Raw genomic sequence first — 20,079 nt, 5'->3', positions numbered from 1 at the left:
GGAAAGTTGTGAGAATTTATGGCGATGCAGGAAACTGGGAAGTCAACTGGCAGGCACTGGGAGAATCCTGCTGCATGAAGCCTAGAGATGGCCAAATTGCCTGGCAATGCGAGATGAAATAAGACATGCTCGCGGGAGCATCAGATTAATGCGCCTAGAGCAGAGGCAGCCAGAGGCCAGCTCCACAATAGAAACCCCCTGGGGAACAGAAGTCCCCGGCCAAAGTACAACTAGCCTCTTTAGCTAATGAGGTTTACCGGCTTCCCACTCTTCAAGGCCATAAGCTTAATGGGCCTTTGCTTATTCCTGCTTTTCACTGCAGGAGAAACTTCTTCTGGGCTGCAGAATGTTAGAATTCCTGCTCCGTGATTGCAGTCATGAGATTGCTGTCTATCACATGACGGTATATGTTTTGACTCCACAGAGTGGGAAGTGACGGAGACAGGATGTTTGTGTTACTGTGTTCTGTGAAGTGGGACTATTGTCCTTTGTTCTTTTCCTCTTTGCTGTCTGATGCTAGAGAGAGAGGGAGCCATGTTGCAGTGCTCCGTGCGTGTTTCTATGTAAATAAAGTAGATTAGCCAAAATGCTGAGTTGCTGAGGTCCATTACGCAACCTGCGAAGACTGTGCGGATCCCTAAGTGTGCCGGTGTCTGTTGGCATCTGTCGCTGTGATGTTCAGGCTGAAGAAAGCTTTTGAAGCTCCCGAATGAAAGACCAGGAGGGAGGGAACATGCCAGTCGGGCATGTGTCTCTGCCAGGGTCCTACTCGAGTGTAGGCCGAGCTCCTGACACAGAATGCCAGTGTCATGGACTGGCAGAGGAACGGTGGGAGGAACCAGATGGGGAACAAAAGGGGGAAAGGCTCAGAGCTTGGGGCAACGATCAGCGGTCAGAGGGAGAAGACTGAGAAGAGATGTCGGAAGCTGAAGGGATAAGAGGGCTTGGTGAGCTGGGAGCGTCTGTGCCAGAGAGAAATCAAGAACCAGAAGCTGAAGCAGGACAGTGGGAGGAGGGAAGCCAAAAGGCAGAGATGAATCAGGCTAGTGAATAGGCATGGGGGTCTCCTCTTTCTGCTACGACAAGCTCCCCTCCCTCGTGTCTCGCAGAACCAGAAGAGGGATGAAAAGACCAGAGCATAGGCAGCCTACACGCAGGCACAGTCTCCGATTTCTTGCAAGAAGCCCTGGAGAGGAGACAACTTTGACAGTGGTGGGGAGGCTGGGACTTTTAGTCTCAGCAACTGATTTCATGGAATAAGATCTACAGGGCCTGAGCTGCTGAGCTCATTGGGTCTGGAGCTCCGTCTTGTTTCCCTAATAGTTAACTATAGCTTTGAACTGTGTGACTTACTGACACCGGCTTGCCCTGTGACAGCCAAGGTCCTCATAAGATTAATGGGACCCTCTCTCCCTTTTCAGCCAAGGAGTTAGGAGTCTGTTCAAAGTATTGGTGCTGACCTTTAAAGCCCTAAATGGCCTCGGCCTAGTATACCTGAAGGAGCGTCTCCACCCCCATCGTTCAGCCCGGACACTGAGGTCCAGTGCTGAGGGCCTTCTGGCGGTTCCCTCACTGCGAGAAGCAAAGTTACAGAGAATCAGGCGGAGGGCCTTCTCGGTGGTGGCACCCGCCCTGTGGAAGGCCCTCCCATCAGATGTCACGGCAATAAGCAACTATCTTACTTTTAAACGACATCTGAAGGCAGCCCTGTTTAGGGAAGTTTTTAATGTTTAATGCTGTATTATGTTTTAATTATTCGGTTGGGTGCTGCCCAGAGTGGCTGGGGAAACCCAGCCAGATGGGCGAGGTATAAATAAGAAATTATTATTATTATTATTATTATTATTATTATTATTATTATTATACACTAGGTGGCGCACCCAGCACTGGACCAGATCCTCATGTCTGGGTCAGTCCAAGTCCTTCTTGACTGTGAGAACAAGATGCTAGTCTAGGTGGGCCATTGACCTAATTTAGCAGGCTCTTCTTATGACAGAGGTGATGGCTCAGATTTGTGTGATTTCATTTGCTGATTCCCACCTCATTGTTACCTGTCCCTCCCCTAACCTTCACGCCTCTCTGTGATTTTTCACCCCCTTCCTTGATTGTCCCTCCCTCTCCTCCTCCTTTTTGCCTCCTTGCCTGCTCACTCCCATTGTCCTCGCTTGGACTGTATTCTCCTTGGGGCAGGGACCTGTCTGCCCCTTGCTTGTCATGCGGCTGACGCCCTCCGTGCACTTGTCAGGTGCGATACGCATAAATCATCCTCCTCTCTGTTGATTTGGACTGTTTTACAAATCTGAAATCCTTCCATTCAAACTCTCCCTCACTTCTTCAAGATGGGGCAGAAACTGGCTTTGACTAAGAAAATGGGCAAAATACTGCAGAAGAAACAATTCATCCCACACACAAAAGGGGTCAAGGGGTGGACTATTTCGCAAAATAAACAGGCAGCTCCCATCCATTCAGCCCCTCGCAGCCATGCTAGACTACACTGACGGATTGATGCCCTTAAGGACTCAAATGAGCCATTGGTGAGGCCATCTCCATTTCTTTTCATTAGCGTCGCTTGACGAGCAAATTTGGCATGTAAACAGACGTGGCACTTCATCTCCGTGAGCGGATCTGTCTTCGGGAGCAGGGAGTGGGGTGTCAGGAGAGAAAGATGGTTCAACCTTGGCTGCCAGAAATGTCCCAAGAGTGGTGGTCTTGCCAGCCACAGTTCTCAGATCCAGTGCCAGATTTACGTATAAGCTAAACAAGCTATATATTAGGGGCCCACTCTCTTGGGGGCCCCAAAAAAATTTAAAGGGGAAAAACTGGATGCACATTTCCAAAATATAAGATAAAAAAACAAATAAAATAAAACCTACATACAGCAACAGTGTTTTGTGTTGTATAGGCTCCTATGATGTAAGTCATGGGCCCCGCCTGCTCCCTAAAATATCACTGGTTTGCTCATTTCTGTATATAGGATGCCTACATTCTGTTATGTGCAAATGGCTTTAAATACCTATTAGGTCCATAAATTACCATATAGCATATAAGGTAAAGGTACCCCTGACCATTAGGTCCAGACACGGATGACTCTGGGGTTGCGTCTTCATCTCGCTCTATAGGCCGAGGGAGATGGTGTTTGTCCACAGACAGCTTCCAGGTCATGTGTCCAGCATGGCTAAGCCACTTCTGGCGAACCAGAGCAGCACACGGAAATGCCGTTTACCTTCCTGCCGGAGCGGTACCTATTTATCTACTTGCACTTGACATGCTTTCGCACTGCTAGGTGGGCAGGAGCAGGGACTGAACAACGGGAGCTCACTCCATTGCGGGGATTCGAACCGCTGACCTTCTGATCGTCAAGCCCTAGGCTCTGTGGTTAGGCCACAGCACCCCCCACGTCCCACATATAGCATATATTCATATATTCAACACAAAAAAACAGCAACAATTTGTTGCTGACGAAGGACAGCTGGACATATAAAGGGCCCCATTACCTTCAGTAGCTTAGGACCTCATCAAACCTAAATCCGACTCTGCTCAGATCTCATGAGAGTAACATAAGAGCCTGCTCACTCTTGTTTTGTTTTGTTTTGTTTTATTATTGCTCTTATCTTTTTTCCTCTTATCACACACACACACACACACACACACACACACACACACGCAAGGCCCAGCAACTCCAACCTCCTGTCCTCACAGTGCCCAACCAGATGTTCAAATGGGAAGCCCAAGAGCAGGAGCTGAGCCCAAGAGCAACACTCTCCCTTCCTGCTGTTTCCAGCAACTGGTATTCAGAAGCATTGCTTGCCCCTGAATGCTTCCCTTGACCTAAAGAAAACTCAAACTCTAAATAAAGCAACATAAACTACAAAAACAATGATGCAGGTAGAATGCCAGTGGGGCTGCAAGGGCTTTCGAGTGTCTCTCACTGCCTATCACACATATGGCTTGTTTTGTATAATTGTTTAATTCACACTGAAATGGGAATGCCTGTGTATTGCTGGAAAATCCACTGGAGTATCCTAAGTGGTCTCTGAACTCCTTGGTGGGTTGATAATTAACTATTGTTGTTTTCTGCTAGCTAACACATGAAGAAATGGAGGCAGTGAGAGATTTTACTTTCTTGGGCTCCATGATCACTGCAGATGGTGACAGCAGTCATGAAATTAAAAGAAACCTGCTTCTTGGGAGAAAAGCAATGACAAACCTAGACAGCATCCTAAAAAGCAGAGACATCACCTCCGTATAGTTAAAGCTATGGTTTTCCCAGTAATGATGTATGGAAGTGAGAGCTGGACCATAAAGAAGGCTGATCGCCGAAGAATTGCTGCTTTTGTATTCTGGTGCTGGAGGAGACTCTTGAGAGTCCCATGGACTGCAAGAAGATCAAACCGATCCATTCTGAAGGAAATCAGCCCTGAGTGCTCACTGGAAGGACAGATCCTGAAGCTGAGGCTCCAATAATTTGGCCACATGAGAAGAGAAGACTCCCTGGAAAAGACCCTGATGTTGGGAAAGATGGAGGGCACAAGGAGAAGGGGACGACAGAGGACGAGATGGTTGGACAGTGTTCTCGAAGTCACTAGCATGAGTTTGACTAAACTGCGGGAGTCAGTGGAAGACAGAAGTGCCTGGCGTGCTCTGGTCCAGGGGGTCACGAAGAGGCGGACACGACTAAACAACTAAACAACAAAAACAACAAACTGTCACAGAAAGAACTTCCATGCTGTCTACTTGCACCCAAACAGTGTTTTGCCACGGAGCTGCTTTTTTCATTTTATGTTACACATCTAGCTGCAGTTCACCAGTTGTGGAATCATGATGAGCACATGCAAGTGTGGCCCAATTTGACATTTCCAAAAAAACACCCCAAACTGCAACTTCTGGTGCTGTGAAGCTGCAAGTTCTATCCCCTCCCTGCTTCTCTTTCTTATATCCTAATTTGACTCATAATGTACGTGCTCCTCTAATTTGCGTTGCGGTTTCTGTTGCCCCGCAGTGTATCAAAATTGCACTGCCAATCTTTCTCCGGACTCGAAAGTGGCAATCTTTAATTAAGGCTGCAGACTTTTTGTAACGTTAGCTCAGGCAGACTTTCATCATGCCGACTCGGAAGCCCAGATTTGGCACGGAGCCTTCAAGATTGACGTGAAGTCATAAGATTCTGCAAAGTTTCTCTTATTAACCGCTCCCAGCGTCGGAGGCGAGAATTATGGAGTCGTCAAGAACGTGACGTGAATCCGGAGAAAAGGAAGGGCGAAGGAGGTTGATTCCTCTCGCGGTGTCTTTCCAAATCAGGCGGTGATCCTGTCAGAGCGCTTCCAAACACCAAAGGCTGTTGACTAGGAAAGCGCATCTCCTCAGAGCGAGTGATTCTCCCGTCATGTCACAGCCAAAACCATCCCTGGCATTGATGGCCTCCAATGTTCCTTAGGCTTTGTCAAGAGTCATCTGCAGCAGGAAGTATCATCAAGGTAAAAGCTAGTTGTGTGTGCTCTGATGTGCCACTGCAGCTAAGTACACTCAACTCTCACTTCTAACATAACGTACATTGGCTCCCAGTAAGTTTCCGAGCACAATTCAAAGTGTTGGTGCTGACCTTTAAAGCCCTAAACGGCCTCAGTCCAGTATACCTGAAGGAGCGTCTCCATCCCCATCGTCCAGCCCGGACACTGAGGTCCAGTGCCGAGGGCCTTCTGGCGGTTCCCTCGCTGCAAGAAACCAAGTTACAGGGAACCAGGCAGAGGGCCTTCTCGGTGGTGGCACCTGCCCTTTGGATGCTCTCCCAGCAGATGTCAAGGCAATAAACAACTATTTTACTTTTAAAAGACAACTGAAGGCGGCCCTGTTTTGGGAAGCTTTTAATGTTTGATGCATTACTGTATTTTAATATTTTGTTGGAAGCCGCCCAGAGTGGCTGGGGAAACCCAGCCAGATGTGCGGGGTATAAATAATAAATTATTATTATTATTATTATTATTATTATTATTCCCTGCTGAATCAGGCCAGAGTCCTATCTTGCCCAGCATCCTGTTCTCACAGTGGCCAACCAGATGCCTGGGGGAACCAGCATGCCCAAGAACATCTCTTCCCTCCTGCGGTTTCCACCAACTGGAATTCAGGCACATTGCTGCTTCCATCTGTGAAAACAGAGCATCCTGGCTAAGTAGCCCTCAATAGCCCTCTCCTCCTCCATGAATTTGTCTCATCCTCTTTTAAAGCCATCCAAGCTGATGGCAGTCACTGCCTCCTGTGGGAGGGAGTTCCGTAGGTTAACTATGCAGCTCCTAGTTCTTTAAAGCCCTTCACAGCCTAGGACCCTCGTACCTACAGGACCGCCTCTCCCGGTATGCCCCACGGAGGACCTTAAGGTCCATAAATAGCAACACCCTAGAGTTCCCGGGCCCTAAGGAAGTCAGATTAGCCTCCACCAGGGCCAGGGCCTTCTCAGTGGTGGCTCCGGCCTGGTGGAACGCTCTGTCTCATGAGACCAGGACCCTGCAGGATCTGAATTCTTTCCGCAGGGCCCGTAAGACAGAGTTGTTCCACCTGGCCTTTGGCTTGGAATCAACTTGATCCCCTCCCCATCTTCTTTTTTCCTTTTCCTCCTGTGACGGAACTCCTACTTGGGGACTTCCCTGGCTTTTTTCTGGCCCACGTAGGACCAGTCTGGATAGTTAGCCTTGGTGAAGACTTGACGTTTTCATCCCCAAAAAGTTTTTGAGTTTCTGCTGAAATGAGGCTGCATTTTAATGTTGTATTTTAATCTTGTTTTTAAGCTGTATTTCAATCAATGGTTTTTGTACCTGGTGTTAGCCGCCCTGAGCCCAGTCTTGGCTGGGGAGGGCAGGATATAAATAAAAAAATATTATTATTTATTATAAAAGAGGCACAATAAAACAAAGACAGACAGACAGACCACTCTTCTACATGCAAGTGTCACAGGTTCAGCTGAAGAACTTGTGAAGCACTTAGAAGCTTATTCTGGCATTGAACGCTGTAGAAAGTGTATAAGGATGGTGACGATATTAGGAATTTGGGGTATCAGATTGAATGATCCTGTATCTGTGTGGGGAGGAGGTACAAGATCAGGCTTGCCAAACCAGTCCCTTTGTCTAGAGTGCCTGGAGGCGGCTGGAGGATGGATGGCGGCTAACAGATGGAGGCTGAATCCTGACAAGACAGAAGTACTGTTCTGGGGGGACAGAAGGCAGGCAGGTGTGGGGACTCCCTGGTCCTGAATGGGGTAACTGTGCCCCTGAAGGACCAGGTGTGCAGCCTGGGAGTTATTTTGGACGCACAGCTGTCCATGGAGGCACAGGTCAAATCTGTGTCCCAGGCAGCTGTTTACTAGCTCCATCTGGTACGCAGGCTGAGACCCTATCTGTCCGCAGACTGTGTCACCAAAGTGGTGCATGCTCTGGTTATCTCCCGCTTGGACTACTGCAATGCGCTCTATGGGGGGCTACCTTTGAAGGTGACCCGGAAACTACAACTAATCCAGAACGCGGCAGCTAGACTGGTGACTGGGAGCGGCCGCCGAGACCACATAACACCAGTCTTGAAAGACCTACACTGGTTCCCAGTACATTTCCAAGCACAATTCAAAGTGTTGGTGCTGACCTTTAAAGCCCTAAATGGCCTTGGTCCAGTATACCTGAAGGAGCGTCTCCACCCCCATCGTTCTGCCCAGACACTGAGGTCCAGCGCCGAGGGCCTTCTGGCGGTTCCCTCCCTGCGAGAAGCCAAGTTACAGGGAACCAGGCAGAGGGCCTTCTCGGTGGTGGCACCTGCCCTGTGGAATGCCCTCCCACCAGATGTCAAAGAGAATAACAACTACCAGACTTTTAGAAGACATCTGAAGGCAGCCCTGTTTAGGGAAGCTTTTAATGTTTAATAGATTATTGTATTTTAATATTGTGTTGGAAGCCGCCCAGAGTGGCTGGGGAAGCCCAGCCAGATGGGCGGGCATAAATAATTTATTATTATTATTAGTTTGCCTTGGGTGTCCAGCTAAGCATCATGATTAGTATAACCAAAGACATTTCTCTGTGTCATGCAACACCCCCTCACCTAGCTGCTAGGTAGGAGAACATGAGCCAGAGTTTGGGGATGTGAGATGAGCTGGGAGCTGGAGACACAGAGACCTGCTTGCTCAGTGATGAACCCAAAGCTGAGACTAATGGAGAAGCGATATCTGTTGGGATGCTGTGAGCCCCTGCATCCTATACTGTATATATGGGTAAATAAAAACACCACATCATAAAGGCACCGCAGTCTCCACTGACCTTTATTCCAAGGAAACTGAACCCTGGAGTCTCTCGCCCCTTGGAGACTGGGATGGAGCGAAAAATAACAAAAACATTGATAACTTCCTTGAGCATTCTAGTGCAATTTCATTGCCCTTAAAAGTGGGTATGCAATGGCTGAGCACCTTCATAAAGCCAGAGGCTTGTGCACGATGTTAGACATTCTTAGAAAACCACTTCCGCCTGCAGAGGAGGTAGGGTTGCGGGCGTCATAGCCCCACCATGCGCGCGGTGGCTAGAGCCCAGCCCCCACGCGATTGGGGAAATCCCCAGGCGCGTCACCCCCTGGCCAGCCAATCAGCTGGCTCTGGGGGCGTGGCCTGCCCTATTTAAGGCAGGACGCCTCTTTCCCCGCCTACCAGCTGTTCCTGTTTCCCACCCTCCCACCCTATAAGGTTTTCGTTCCTGGACCTTGCTATGGACCTTGGTTGGTCGCCATTGAGGGGACTGGTAGGAATTTTTCCACTTGGCAAATTGGCACCAGCCACTTGGGTTTTGCCTACCTCATAGCAAATCATCACCACTTTCTGGGTATTGGCGGTTAGGCATTGGTATTGCTCTGTAGATGGAAGAGGGGAAGTAGCGCCATCACCTGCCCCACATATTGAAGGGTAGTCCGATAAAGGATTCCGGGGGGCGTGGCCCTGTCCGAAGCCTAGGGAGGTGAGGGCCTAAGGCATGCCCCCTATCGGTGACCCTGGGGGAGTTCCTAGATGATGTGCATCAGCAGGACTCCCCCTACTGGTGATTAACCCTTCCCGGACTTCAAGCGGATGGGTGGAAGTCGGATATAGTCGGCTAGGACCAATGCCTAAGCCAATACCACTCATCACCTGTAACCAATAAAGTTGTGGCCTTATTTAGCCCATTGACCTTAATAATTGTGTCATGTGTCTTTATTTTCACTGGGGGGGGGGGGGGGAATCACCACACAAATGAATTAAGCTTTGCAAGAGCTGAGCAACTGGCTCAAGCCCAGTGCAAGGACGAGGAGTCATGTCTGTCTGCAAGGCTGATGGGCACGCGGAAAATCTGGAGACAAGATCTAGGACATCTGCCTGACCAGTTGCATAACAGAGCACAAGTGGCAGCAAAGAAGCATCCGAAACAATTTGCACCTGTGAAGCCACAACGTGAGAAAATTCCCAGAAGGAGTGCGAAAACGACTTCTTCCAGGCTTTTCGTGATTAAGCTATATTTAGAGTTTTTAATTTCCTTTATTTATTTATTTATTTATTTAAAAACCATTTCTTTTCCACCATATTAATAAAGAAAAAGCAAAGAGGTGTATACTGTGTTATTGGGGGACAAGGGGCGGGCAGGTGTGGAGGACTCCGTGGTCCTGAATGGGGCAACTGTGCCCCTGAAGGACCAGGTGTGCAGCCTGGGAGTCATGGAGGCGCAGGTCAATTCTGTATCCAGGGCAGCTGTTTATCAGCTCCATCTGGTACACAGGATGAGACCCTCCCTGCCTGTGGACTGTCTCGCTAGAGTGGTGCATGCTCTGGTTATCTCCCGCTTGGACTACTGCCATGCGCTCTACATGGGGCTACCTTTGAAGGTGATCCAGAAACTACAACTAATCCAGAATGCAGCAGCTAGACTGGTGTCTGGGGGCGGCCTCCGAGACCATATAACACTGGTCTTGAAATACCTACATTGGCTTCCAGTACCTTTCCGAGCACAATTCAAAATGTTGGTGTTGACCTTGAAAGCCCAAAACAGCCTCAGGGAGTATACCTGAAGGAGCGTCTCCACCCCCATCGTTCTGGCGGTTCCCTCACTGCGAGAAGCAAAGCTACAGGGAAACAGGCAGAGGGCCTTCTCGGTAGTGGCGCCCGATGTCGAAGAGATAAACAAAGAGATGTCAAAGAGATAAACAACTACCTGACATTTAGAAGACATCTGAAGGCAGCCCTGTTCAGGGAAGTTTTTAATGTGTGATATTTTGATGTATTTTTAATCCTTGTTGGAAGCTGCCCAGAGTGGCTGGGGAAACCCAGCCAGATGGGCGGGGTACAAATCATAAATATTATTATTATTATTATTATTATTATTATTATTATTATTAAAGACAGCAGGTTCAAAAGGCATCTGCAGCTCATGCGCCCAACTGCACAAAGAACTCCAAAAGACAGCCCAAAAGGTGACCACTTTGGACTTCTATGGGCCTGTCCACCCAGCCACAGGAACAAGTTTTAGACAGTGATGCCACAGACACACGTCAACCCTGTTTCCTTTGGAGCACATCCTGTTTTCAGAATGGCTTTCCCCAGGTCAGTGGTTCTCAAATGGTGTTCTGTGGACCCCATGGGGTCTGCGTAACCCACCCAGGGGGTCCGTGGCACCATTCACATAACAAAAACTACCATAGAGGTATTGCAAATTTTCCAAAATGGGAAGGGCCAATAGCTTGGCTTTTGAAAAACAGGAGGTCCGCAGTAGTTAGTTAATTGGGAACAGCTGTCCTAGAAGAAGAAAAACACACACACCCCTCTAACTGATATATAAAAGGAGATCTTAAGGCTTCTTTTTCATCCTGTCCTCCATCATTTGCAGAATCACCCTAATTACATTAATGAGGTACTTGGATTCAAGGGAAGAAAGAGGTAAGTAAGTTGAGACTCAGGGAAAAGGCTTCTCTCCTACCTGCCAAGAATACAAGGAAACAGCACGCGATGGGTATCATCTTGGCGACTGGGAATCCACCCGTAAGCTGATCCCCTGCTGAAATTCTTTGCCCACAGACAGAATGTGTGGGGTGCCCCTTTTCATCGGCAGAGTCTGGCAACCTGGGGGTGGCAAGCAACCCCCAGTTTACCCTTTACGCTGCGGGCAACCATCTTCCTCATCAGAGAAAACACACGGCTGAGCATTAAAGAAGCATCACTTGAGAGACCATCCTGGGCCAGCGATGGACTGCCCTCTCCTCTGGAGGAGTTGTCCCTGGTCCTGAAGTTTCTGCACTAACGGGACCCCTTCCGGGATGTCCCAAACAGCCTCCTTCTTGGTCACATGCGATGGGAAGCCAAGAAGATGGTTGGTTGAAGCCTCCAAGCAGGTCCCAGGAGCTACTCCACAGGGAAGGATTTTGCACGGAAGAATGGATCCCTACAGGAGAAAGCAAGAAGAATATTGTGAGATGGCATCCCAGGGAGAGTGGGGGTCACATGGCCTGAACCTGAGGTTGCAGGAGGGAATATCAGGTGGTTCTTAGCAGAGGGGAAGAGAAGCATGTTAGCACCTGCCCTCTGTAAGCAATATGCACATAAATACATGTATATATACATAAAGGTAAAGGTAAAGGGACCCCTGACCATTAGGTCCAGTCGTGACCGACTCTGGGGTTGCGGCGCTCATCTTGCTTTATTGGCTGAGGGGTGGGGTTTTTCCCAGAAGATTTAGTAGGAGATGGGTGGTTGGCTCAATGGGTATGGTAAACCTGTTGACGACTGTTAACGACTGCAATTAGTCCTACAGGAAAAAGCAAGGGATAGTATGCAGATGACCAAAAATAGCTTTAGCATGTCTAATGAGACAAAATCCAATATCTCTATTCAGACCAGGTCTCTCAGTGTATCCGAAGAAGTGTGCATGCACACGAAAGCTTATACAGTGGTACCTCTGAATGTGAAAATGATCCGTTCCGGAGCCCCGTTCACATCCTAAAGCAAACGCAATCTGCATCTGCGCATGCGCGGGTTGTGATTCGCCACTTCCGCGCATGCATGTGACATCATTTTGAGCATCTGCGCATGCACGAGCTATGAAACCTGGAAGTAACACGCTCCGTTACTTCCGGGTCACTGCTGAGCATAACCTGAAAACGCTCAACCTGAAGCACATTTAACCCGAGGTATGACTTTACCAGAACAAACTTAGTTGGTCTATAAGGTGCTTTGTTGTTTAGTCGTGTCTGACTCTTTATGACCTGGACAAATTTTTTATTTTTGTTTCGACTGTGTCAGACCAACACGGCTCCCTACCTGAATCTGAAGCCAGAAGATGTTGGGAATCTGAGGAAGAGATACTTAAGCAGTGGAAGTGGCCCTGAGTTCCAGAGTCTGCTTAAGGTCCCGATACTTCTGTGATACCACCCACTTTAGGAACCACTGGCTTAGAGAGTCCAGCTAGGACCTGGGAGGTAAAGGTAAAGGGACCCCTGACCATTAGGTCCAGTTGTGGCTGACTCTGGGCTTGCGGCACTCATCTCATTTTATTGGCCAAGGGAGCCGGCGTACAGCTTCCGGGTCATGTGGCCAGCACGACTAAGCCGCTTCTGGCGAACCAGAGCAGCGCACGGAAACGCCATTTACCTTCCTGCCAGAGCGGTGCCTATTTATCTACTTGCACTTTGACGTGCTTTCGAACTGCTAGGTTGGCAGGAGCAGGGACCGAGCAACAGGATCTCACCCCGTCGCGGGGATTCGAACCGCCGACCTTCTGATCGGCAAGTCCTAGGCTCTGTGGTTTAACCCACAGCGCCACCCGCGTCCCAGGACCTGGGAGAGCCAGGTCCAAATTCCCCACTCGGTGACCTTGGGCCAGTTGCAATCTCTCAGCCGAACCTACCTCACAGGGTTGTTGTTGTGAGGATTAAACAGGGAGGGGAGGAAAACCATGCTCATCACTTCAAGCTCCTTGGAAGAAAAAGGTGGCGTATTAATAGATCAAGAAAGAAAGAGAGTGTGGTTCTGGGACACATACGAACCCCAGAAAATGCTTCTTGGTTTTGAAACGAGGAGCTCGGCTCACTGGGTGAAACCCCCAGCTCTCCCAGGCCAGGAGACGCAGCCAGGAGATCTTGCTTTCCACTCCCTTTGAAGCTGGAGGATTTGATGGACGTCTGGGAGAGGAGGCCAAAGGAAGGAACACGATTTGCATGCAGGTCTGAGCACTTTCAAGTCTATAAATCCTTCGCTATTGGAAACTTAGCTGCTCATCAGACGCCCGGACAGGGAAGACGCTGTATATTTCGTCTTGGCATGCCCAGCCCCTCTTGGCTGGCTTTGCTCAATTTAAAATATCAGGTTGCTCGTTGTAGGCAGAGGGCCCAATCCCAGCACACAGCTGGTTTGCGCAAGACCTTGTGCAGAGATTACGCAGGCAAACTTTGAGGCTGACTGCCACAGATCTTCAGGCGAGACAGGTCTCAGTCACCTTCTGGTGATCAGAACCGTGCATGTAAAAAAAATTGAGGTGAGCCTGCTAGATCAGGCAAACGGTCCATATGATTCAGGATCCTGTTCTCAAACCAGATGCTCCAATGGGGAACCCACAAGCAGGACCCAAGCACTCTGTCCTCCTTCCAGAAACTGGTATTCAGAAACTATTAAGGCAGTGCATAGACCAGCCTTTCTCAACCTGTGGGTCCCCAGATGTTTTGGGACTACAACTCCCATCACCCCTAGCTAGCAAGGCCAGAGCTCAGGGATGATGGGAGTTGTAGTCCAACAACATCTAGGGACCCACAGGTTGAGAACCTCTGGCATAGACTCTCCTCCATGACTCTTAATCTCAGGGTCGTAGGTTTGAGCCCTGTGTTAGGTGCACACTTTTGGGTCCCCCAGTGGGTCAGTGCACCTGGCTGTTAACCAGAAGGCTGGTGGTTCAAGCCCAGCCAGGGAAGGTTGTGGGCAGGATTCCTGCATTGCAGGGGGTTGGACTAGATGACCCTCAGGGTCCCTTCAACTCTACAATTCTATGATTCTATAAAGCCATCTAACTTGCCGGAGAAAGCTCTGTTTTTTAACTACAGTGTGTGCTGTGTAAAGAAATGCTTTCTGTTCTCTGTCCTTTCAACATTCAGCTTCATTGAATGTCCACGAGAGGTAGAGAAACTTCTCCAGTTTCTCCTTGCTGTGCCCAATTTTATAAACTTCTATCATGTTGCCTCTTCCTTGCCTTTTGTCTAAACTGCAGCCTTCCTTCATCACCCCATCCCCTTGATAATTTGAGATGCCTGTTTCCAACTCTACAATATCCTTGTTGAGGCTTCCACAGGACAGATGATGCTCTCAGGTGTGGATCAGGCCGACTGTCTAGCCCATCTTCCATGTTTCAGACTGCAGCTCCCATCAGCCACAGCCACGGCTGGCACATGAGCAAAGGCCTCTCTAGCCCAAGCGCTAGAGGTCCGTATAGTTAAAGCTATGGTTTTCCCAGATGTGATGTATGGAAGTGAGAGCTGGACCATAAAGAAGGCTGATCGCAGAAGAATGGATGTTTTTGAATTATGGTGCTGGAGGAGACTCTTGAGAGTCCCATGGACTGCAAGAAGATCAAACCTCTCCATTCTGAAGGAAATCAGCCCTGAGTGCTCACTGGAAGGACAGATCCTGAAGCTGAGGCTCCAATACTTTGGCCACCTCATGAGAAGAGAAGACTCCCTGGAAAAGACCCTGATGTTGGGAAAGATGGAGGGCACAAGGAGAAGGGGACAACAGAGGACGAGATGGTGGGACAGTGCTCTCGAAGCTACCAGCATGAGTTTACCAAACTGCGGGAGGCAGTGGAAGACAGGAGGGCCTGGCGTGCTCTGGTCCAGGGGGTCACGAAGAGTCGGACACTACTAAATGACTTAACAACATCAACAACAGCCCAAGCGCTTAGAGGAGAACTGCTCTTGCAGACCAGAATCCTGTGGCCTGGTCTGGCCCTCAATACCAAGGGGTTGGGGGGTCTCGCATGGGTTGTGCGATCCTCAGCAAGAAGCAGATGTTTGCAAACGATTCCTTCACAAATGCATCCGCCTCTGCCTGAATACCTCCTCTCTCTGCCACCCCCTCTTCAAAAAGATGCTTGTTCGGTTTTCATTTTAAACGGGCATTTACTAAGCGCAAATAAACCCCAATGTTCTTGGCTGCCACTGAGCTGCTTAAAGAGTCAACAGCAGGAGGAACGGCGGAGGCAAGATTTGTGGCCGTGCCTGGCAAACCACCGAAAGGCTCCCAGCTGCAGGAAGGAAACCTTGGCGTAATCTTGGCATACGGAGAGCTCTGGGCAACCACCAAACTCTGCCAGCTTGTGCCACATTTCGTGCCAAGGGTGGGGAATGTGGCACGAGGTCAAAGGGCAAAGTGGAGATGATCAAATCTGTCCGTTCCAGTCTCTTCTTTTTCCAGTCTCAAGTTCAGCTCTTCACATCAGCTGGAAATATTATTTTTGTTACGTCCTTGTGAAAATTTGCCAGCATTTTAGTGCATATACATCCCATATTTTCCTCCAAGGAGTTCAAGGTGGCATTCTTAGTTTTCTCCCTTATTTAATTCCCCCAAAACAACCCTGTGAGGTAGGTTAGGCTGAGAGGTAGTCACGCCCAAGGAGTTTTGTGGCTGTGCGTATTTTTAACCCTGGTTTCCCAAGTCCCAGGTCACTTCATAGCTCTCCATCTTATTCCACTTTCTGGAAAGAGGATGTTGAAGTGAATAAGATGGCTAATCTTTTCCTGTGGAGATTGAGCCAGAGACCCACCACTGAGCATGAATCGCAGGGAAGTCCCCGAGCTCAGGGGCAGACCCCATGTTGCGCAGGGTCAATCCCCAGCACTCCCAGTTACAGGAGAGTAAGGTAGCCAGGGATGGCAGCCACTAGCCACAACTGCTATGCCACGCCTCTACAGTCAGAGGCAGTAAACTTTCTGAATATCGGTTGCTTGAAACTGCAGGATCCTGCTTGCAGAACCTCCCTTTGGGGCAGCTGAACACTGGGCTGGATGGGGCCCCTTCGGCCTGATCCAGCAAGCACTTCTTAAGTTCTTGTGTCCAGGGAGCCACTATCAGTCGGAGTAAACAGCACCCGTCTGGGTGGAGAAACGGATAGGCCCCTTCCTATATATTTCCACTGACAAACACACGTCTTCCCAAGCCCATCAGATGGAGGCTGGCCCCTCCCCCACTTTACTTAACTGATTAATTTCCTGCAGATCCCCCTCATAAATCAAGGTCTTAACAGTGAGCAATGCACAGGACTGCACCCTCCTTTCGGAAGTTTTGCAAATCAGCCACACGGTTGCACAGGCTGTAGGCTCCACTGATCTTTCCCAGCGTTGATTGTCCTGCTAGTAGGAGTTAATGTTGGGGAACCGCTGAGGGTTTTCCCCCCTAAGGAATTGCCTACAGCTTCCCACCCGCTAACTCTCAACTAGCTCTGTGAAAGGCGCAAGCACACGCAAGCACACACACACACACACACACACACACACACACACAACTGCTTTTTCTCCAGTGCAGGAGAAAAACATTGCAGTTTTGAAGCCAGGGAAATGCTGTTTGCATGCAAACTGAAGCCCAGTCTGGGTGCTCCATATCATAATGATTCTTGGTCTCCATCTCACTCCTTCAGAGCCTCATGTGCCTTCGCGAGCCCCGTACAACGACCCTATAGAGTAGGCTGGGATGGTTATTCCCCACAGTGCAAATGAAGGAACACTGGCTTAGTTTGGCTCACTTACGGCTGACAGAGTGGTGCAGAGCTAACAACTTGCTCATAAATACAAGGAAGACAAAGGAGCTTGTGGTGGACTTCAGGAGACAGAAGAGCAACGTCCAGCCACTTTTGATCCTCTGGCTGGGGCGGGACGATATGGGATTGAGGGGGCAACTCCCATCTCTTGCGGGGGTGCAATTAGTGCCAGCACCGTCCGTTAAGAGTTTGGGTGTAATCTTCGATACCTCCCTTTCTATGGAGGCGCAGATTACAGCTATAACAAAGGCGGCATTTTTTCATCTCCGCCAAGCTAAGCAGTTGGCCCCTTATCTCTCTCGCCCTGACCTAGCCACCGTGATCCATGCGACGGTCACCTCCAGACTGGATTATTGTAACTCGCTCTACGTGGGGCTGCCCTTGAGACTGACCCAGAAACTCCAGCGGGTGCAGAATGCCGCGGCGAGACTCCTTATGGGGTCTTCGCTGCGAGATCACATTCATCCGGTACTATACCAGCTGCACTGGCTCCCGGTGGAGTACAGGATCAGGTTTAAGGTGCTGGTTTTAACCTTTAAAGCCCTATACGGCCTAGGACCCTCGTACCTACGGGACCGCCTCTCCTGGTATGCCCCACAGAGAAACCTACGGTCTGCAAATAATAACATCCTCAAGGTCCCAGGCCTCAGAGAGGTTAGGCTGGCCTCAACTAGAGCCAGGGCCTTCTCGGCTGCGGCTCCAATCTGGTGGAATGCTCTGTCACAAGAGACTAGGGCCCTGCGGGACTTGACATCTTTCCGCAGGGCCTGCAAGACAGAGTTGTTCCGCCAGGCCTTTGATCAGGGCGCAGCCTGACTCCCTCCTCTGGCAACCTGCACAGAACTTTGCTTAATTGGTTGCCATCAATTTGATTTAATTAATTTTTATAATGAAATATTTTTAGATTGTGTGATTATTTGATTTTTTGATTATTTGATTGTTGTTAGCCGCCCTGAGCCCGGCTTCGGCTGGGGAGGGCGGGATATAAATAAAATTTATTATTATTTATTATTTATTATTGATTGATGGGGTCTGTGTGGAGAGGGTAACAACGTTCAGATTTTTGGGCATTGAATTACAAGAGGATCTGTCCTGGAGTGTCAACACAAGGGGGCTGGTGAAGAAGGCGCAGCAGAGACTGTACTTTTTGAGAATACTAAGGAAAAACCATCTTCCGCAGAAACTGCTGCTTGCCTTCTATCACTGTGCCATTGAGAGCGTGCTCACTTATGGCTTATGTGTGTGGTACGGAAGCTGTACTACCCAGGACAGGATGGGGTTGTGCAGGGTTGTTAAGGCAGCAGAGAGCATTGTTGGCTGCCCACTCTCCACCTTAGAGCAGATTTATGCCACAAGGTGCCATAGGAAGGCACTGGACATAGTAAAAGATCCATCGCATCCTGGTCACTGTCTCTTCGAGCTCTTGCCGTCGGGACGGAGATACAGCACGATGAAGACAAGAACGAGCCGTCTTAAGAACAGCGTCTTCTCCAGAGCGATCTCGGCCCTGAATGGGAAGCCCGGACTTTGAAAGTCATCTAATCTCCCTTGCTGTATTATACCGTATTGTTTAATTAGTGTTTTTATGGAGCAGTCAAGTAATTTCGTTGTCCCCGAAGGGGGCAATGACAATAAAGATATTATTATTATTATTATTATTATTATTATTATTATTATTATTACAGCACAGCACCTTATAGTTCTACTCAGAAGTAAGTCTCTCACTCAGTTCAGTGAGTCCCTGGTAAATGGGTGCAGGATAGTTACCTAAGTGAGTCTGCAGCTCAAGCTAAGTTCATCCTTTCAGCTGTTACAATAGACTGGCTCTCAAAAATTAAAAGCATTCTAAGTTTGCCTTGTATCCTGAGGTCTGGAAAGGGACATTGTCATCCAGGGTTGCCATGCCAACGATCCCCCCCCCCCCATATTCCCAATCTTCCATGTACTTGGAGCATAGGAATCGAAGTAAATAAATCTAAGCCAAGAAATAAATCCTGCATTTATTTTAAGAATGCAGGGGGGAAACCCACAAAAAGCAACCCCACTCTAGCACAGTTCCCATTCGTTGCAAAGGAGATTTCCCCGGTGGATCATGCCCAGAGGAGCACCGTAGCTTTGCATGCAGAAGCTCTCAGGTTCAACTTCCAAGTGGGGCTGGGAACCGCCCGTGCATGAAACCCTGGCGAGCCGCTGCTGCCGGCCAGTGCAGACACCACTAGGCTAGATCAAGAAGTGGTCTAAGACTGCTCCCTACGTTGCCAAAACTTTGCTTCTCCCTTCGGCTGTTGCACGGACCAACTTTGTCACAGGACGAGAGGGACACGAGCAGCGGTTACAGAAGGGGTGGGGGAAGAGGGCAGATCCGACCAAGAATCTGACGGTCAAGCGCTGCGCTCCCTTCCACCGTCTGCTCCGTTGCAAAGAAAACAACATCACTCACCTGTCGGGAGGAGAGGTCCTGCTCGCTTCCTGGCCAGCCGGACCCTCTAAGGCTCGGAGCGCAACCTTCCCGGCTTCTTCCAGGGGCTGCTCCTCTAAGCTCAAACCAAACACTTCGGCCAAGGCGGCCGGCATGAGCTAGGAAGAAGGGGAAAAACGTGCTCTCACAATGACACCCGCATCTCTCTTTGCGCTGCTGCTGGGCGGCTGCTGCTGCTCCTCGGTGCCAGTTTCCCCTTAAGTTGCCAAGAAGAGCATCCTCGTTTCTCTGCCCTGCAAAGCGAAGCGGTCCCCGGGATGCTCCTCCCGCGGTGATCCAGATGCTGAGAGACTGCCTCCTTGCAAGCGAGGTGGAAAAGAGCTAGCTGTTGCAAAGGTTCCCACTCTGGGTGTGACGACAGAGGCCGGGAGAGGGAGCGGAGCGGAGGCTCTGGGCTGTGTCCTCCCCCTTTGGGGGACAAGGAGGAAGGGAGGAGGGTCTGGGGTCTTAGCCGCGCCAGGAACCAGAGAGAGGGGAGATGTTGCACACTGCTCGGGGGCTCCTGCCGACCCACAACAGCTTCGATTTCTCCCTAAGCCTTTTTTTGCTGCAAGCGTTTCTGGAGGCAAGGGCTTATGCATCTGTTCGGAACGGGGTTTGTTGAGCGAAGGGAGGGGAGGCTGCGAGAGATCCGGCGTGGAATCCGAAATCAGCAGCACCCATGAAGGCAGGACACACTTTGGGGTGGACGCACAGGCTCCACGAACCAGGAGGGACCCGCTTACCCCATCTGGAAGTCAGTGGAGTTCACCCCCAGAGTCTAGCATTGCTGGAAAGGATCACTGTTCGCACTGGGCTGGTTTGATGGGTAGCTTGAGTCGAAATTTG

At 49.6% G+C, this 20,079-nt stretch overlaps 1 protein-coding gene across 1 annotated transcript in view; it reads right to left on the bottom strand.

The window, feature by feature from the left end:
* Nucleotides 1-19,819, bottom strand: part of CHRNA2 (cholinergic receptor nicotinic alpha 2 subunit) — a 36,702-nt gene extending 16,883 nt beyond the window's left edge. The window contains exons 1-2 of the mRNA XM_081001048.1: nucleotides 19,213-19,819; nucleotides 10,959-11,420 (exon numbers count right to left, since the gene is read on the bottom strand). Of these exons, the coding sequence (XP_080857174.1) occupies nucleotides 10,959-10,998 (40 nt within the window). The 5' untranslated portion in view covers nucleotides 10,999-11,420; nucleotides 19,213-19,819. The remainder of the gene's footprint in view (nucleotides 1-10,958; nucleotides 11,421-19,212) is intronic.
* Between the last annotated feature and the right edge of the window lie 260 nt (nucleotides 19,820-20,079).

The sequence above is a fragment of the Podarcis pityusensis genome (genome assembly GCF_964106645.2).
Source record: "Podarcis pityusensis genome assembly, chromosome: 3".
In the NCBI taxonomy this organism is placed as follows: Eukaryota; Metazoa; Chordata; class Lepidosauria; order Squamata; family Lacertidae; genus Podarcis; species Podarcis pityusensis.
Note: the sequence above shows the minus strand (reverse complement) of the source record. Positions and strands in the feature narration are given on the sequence as shown.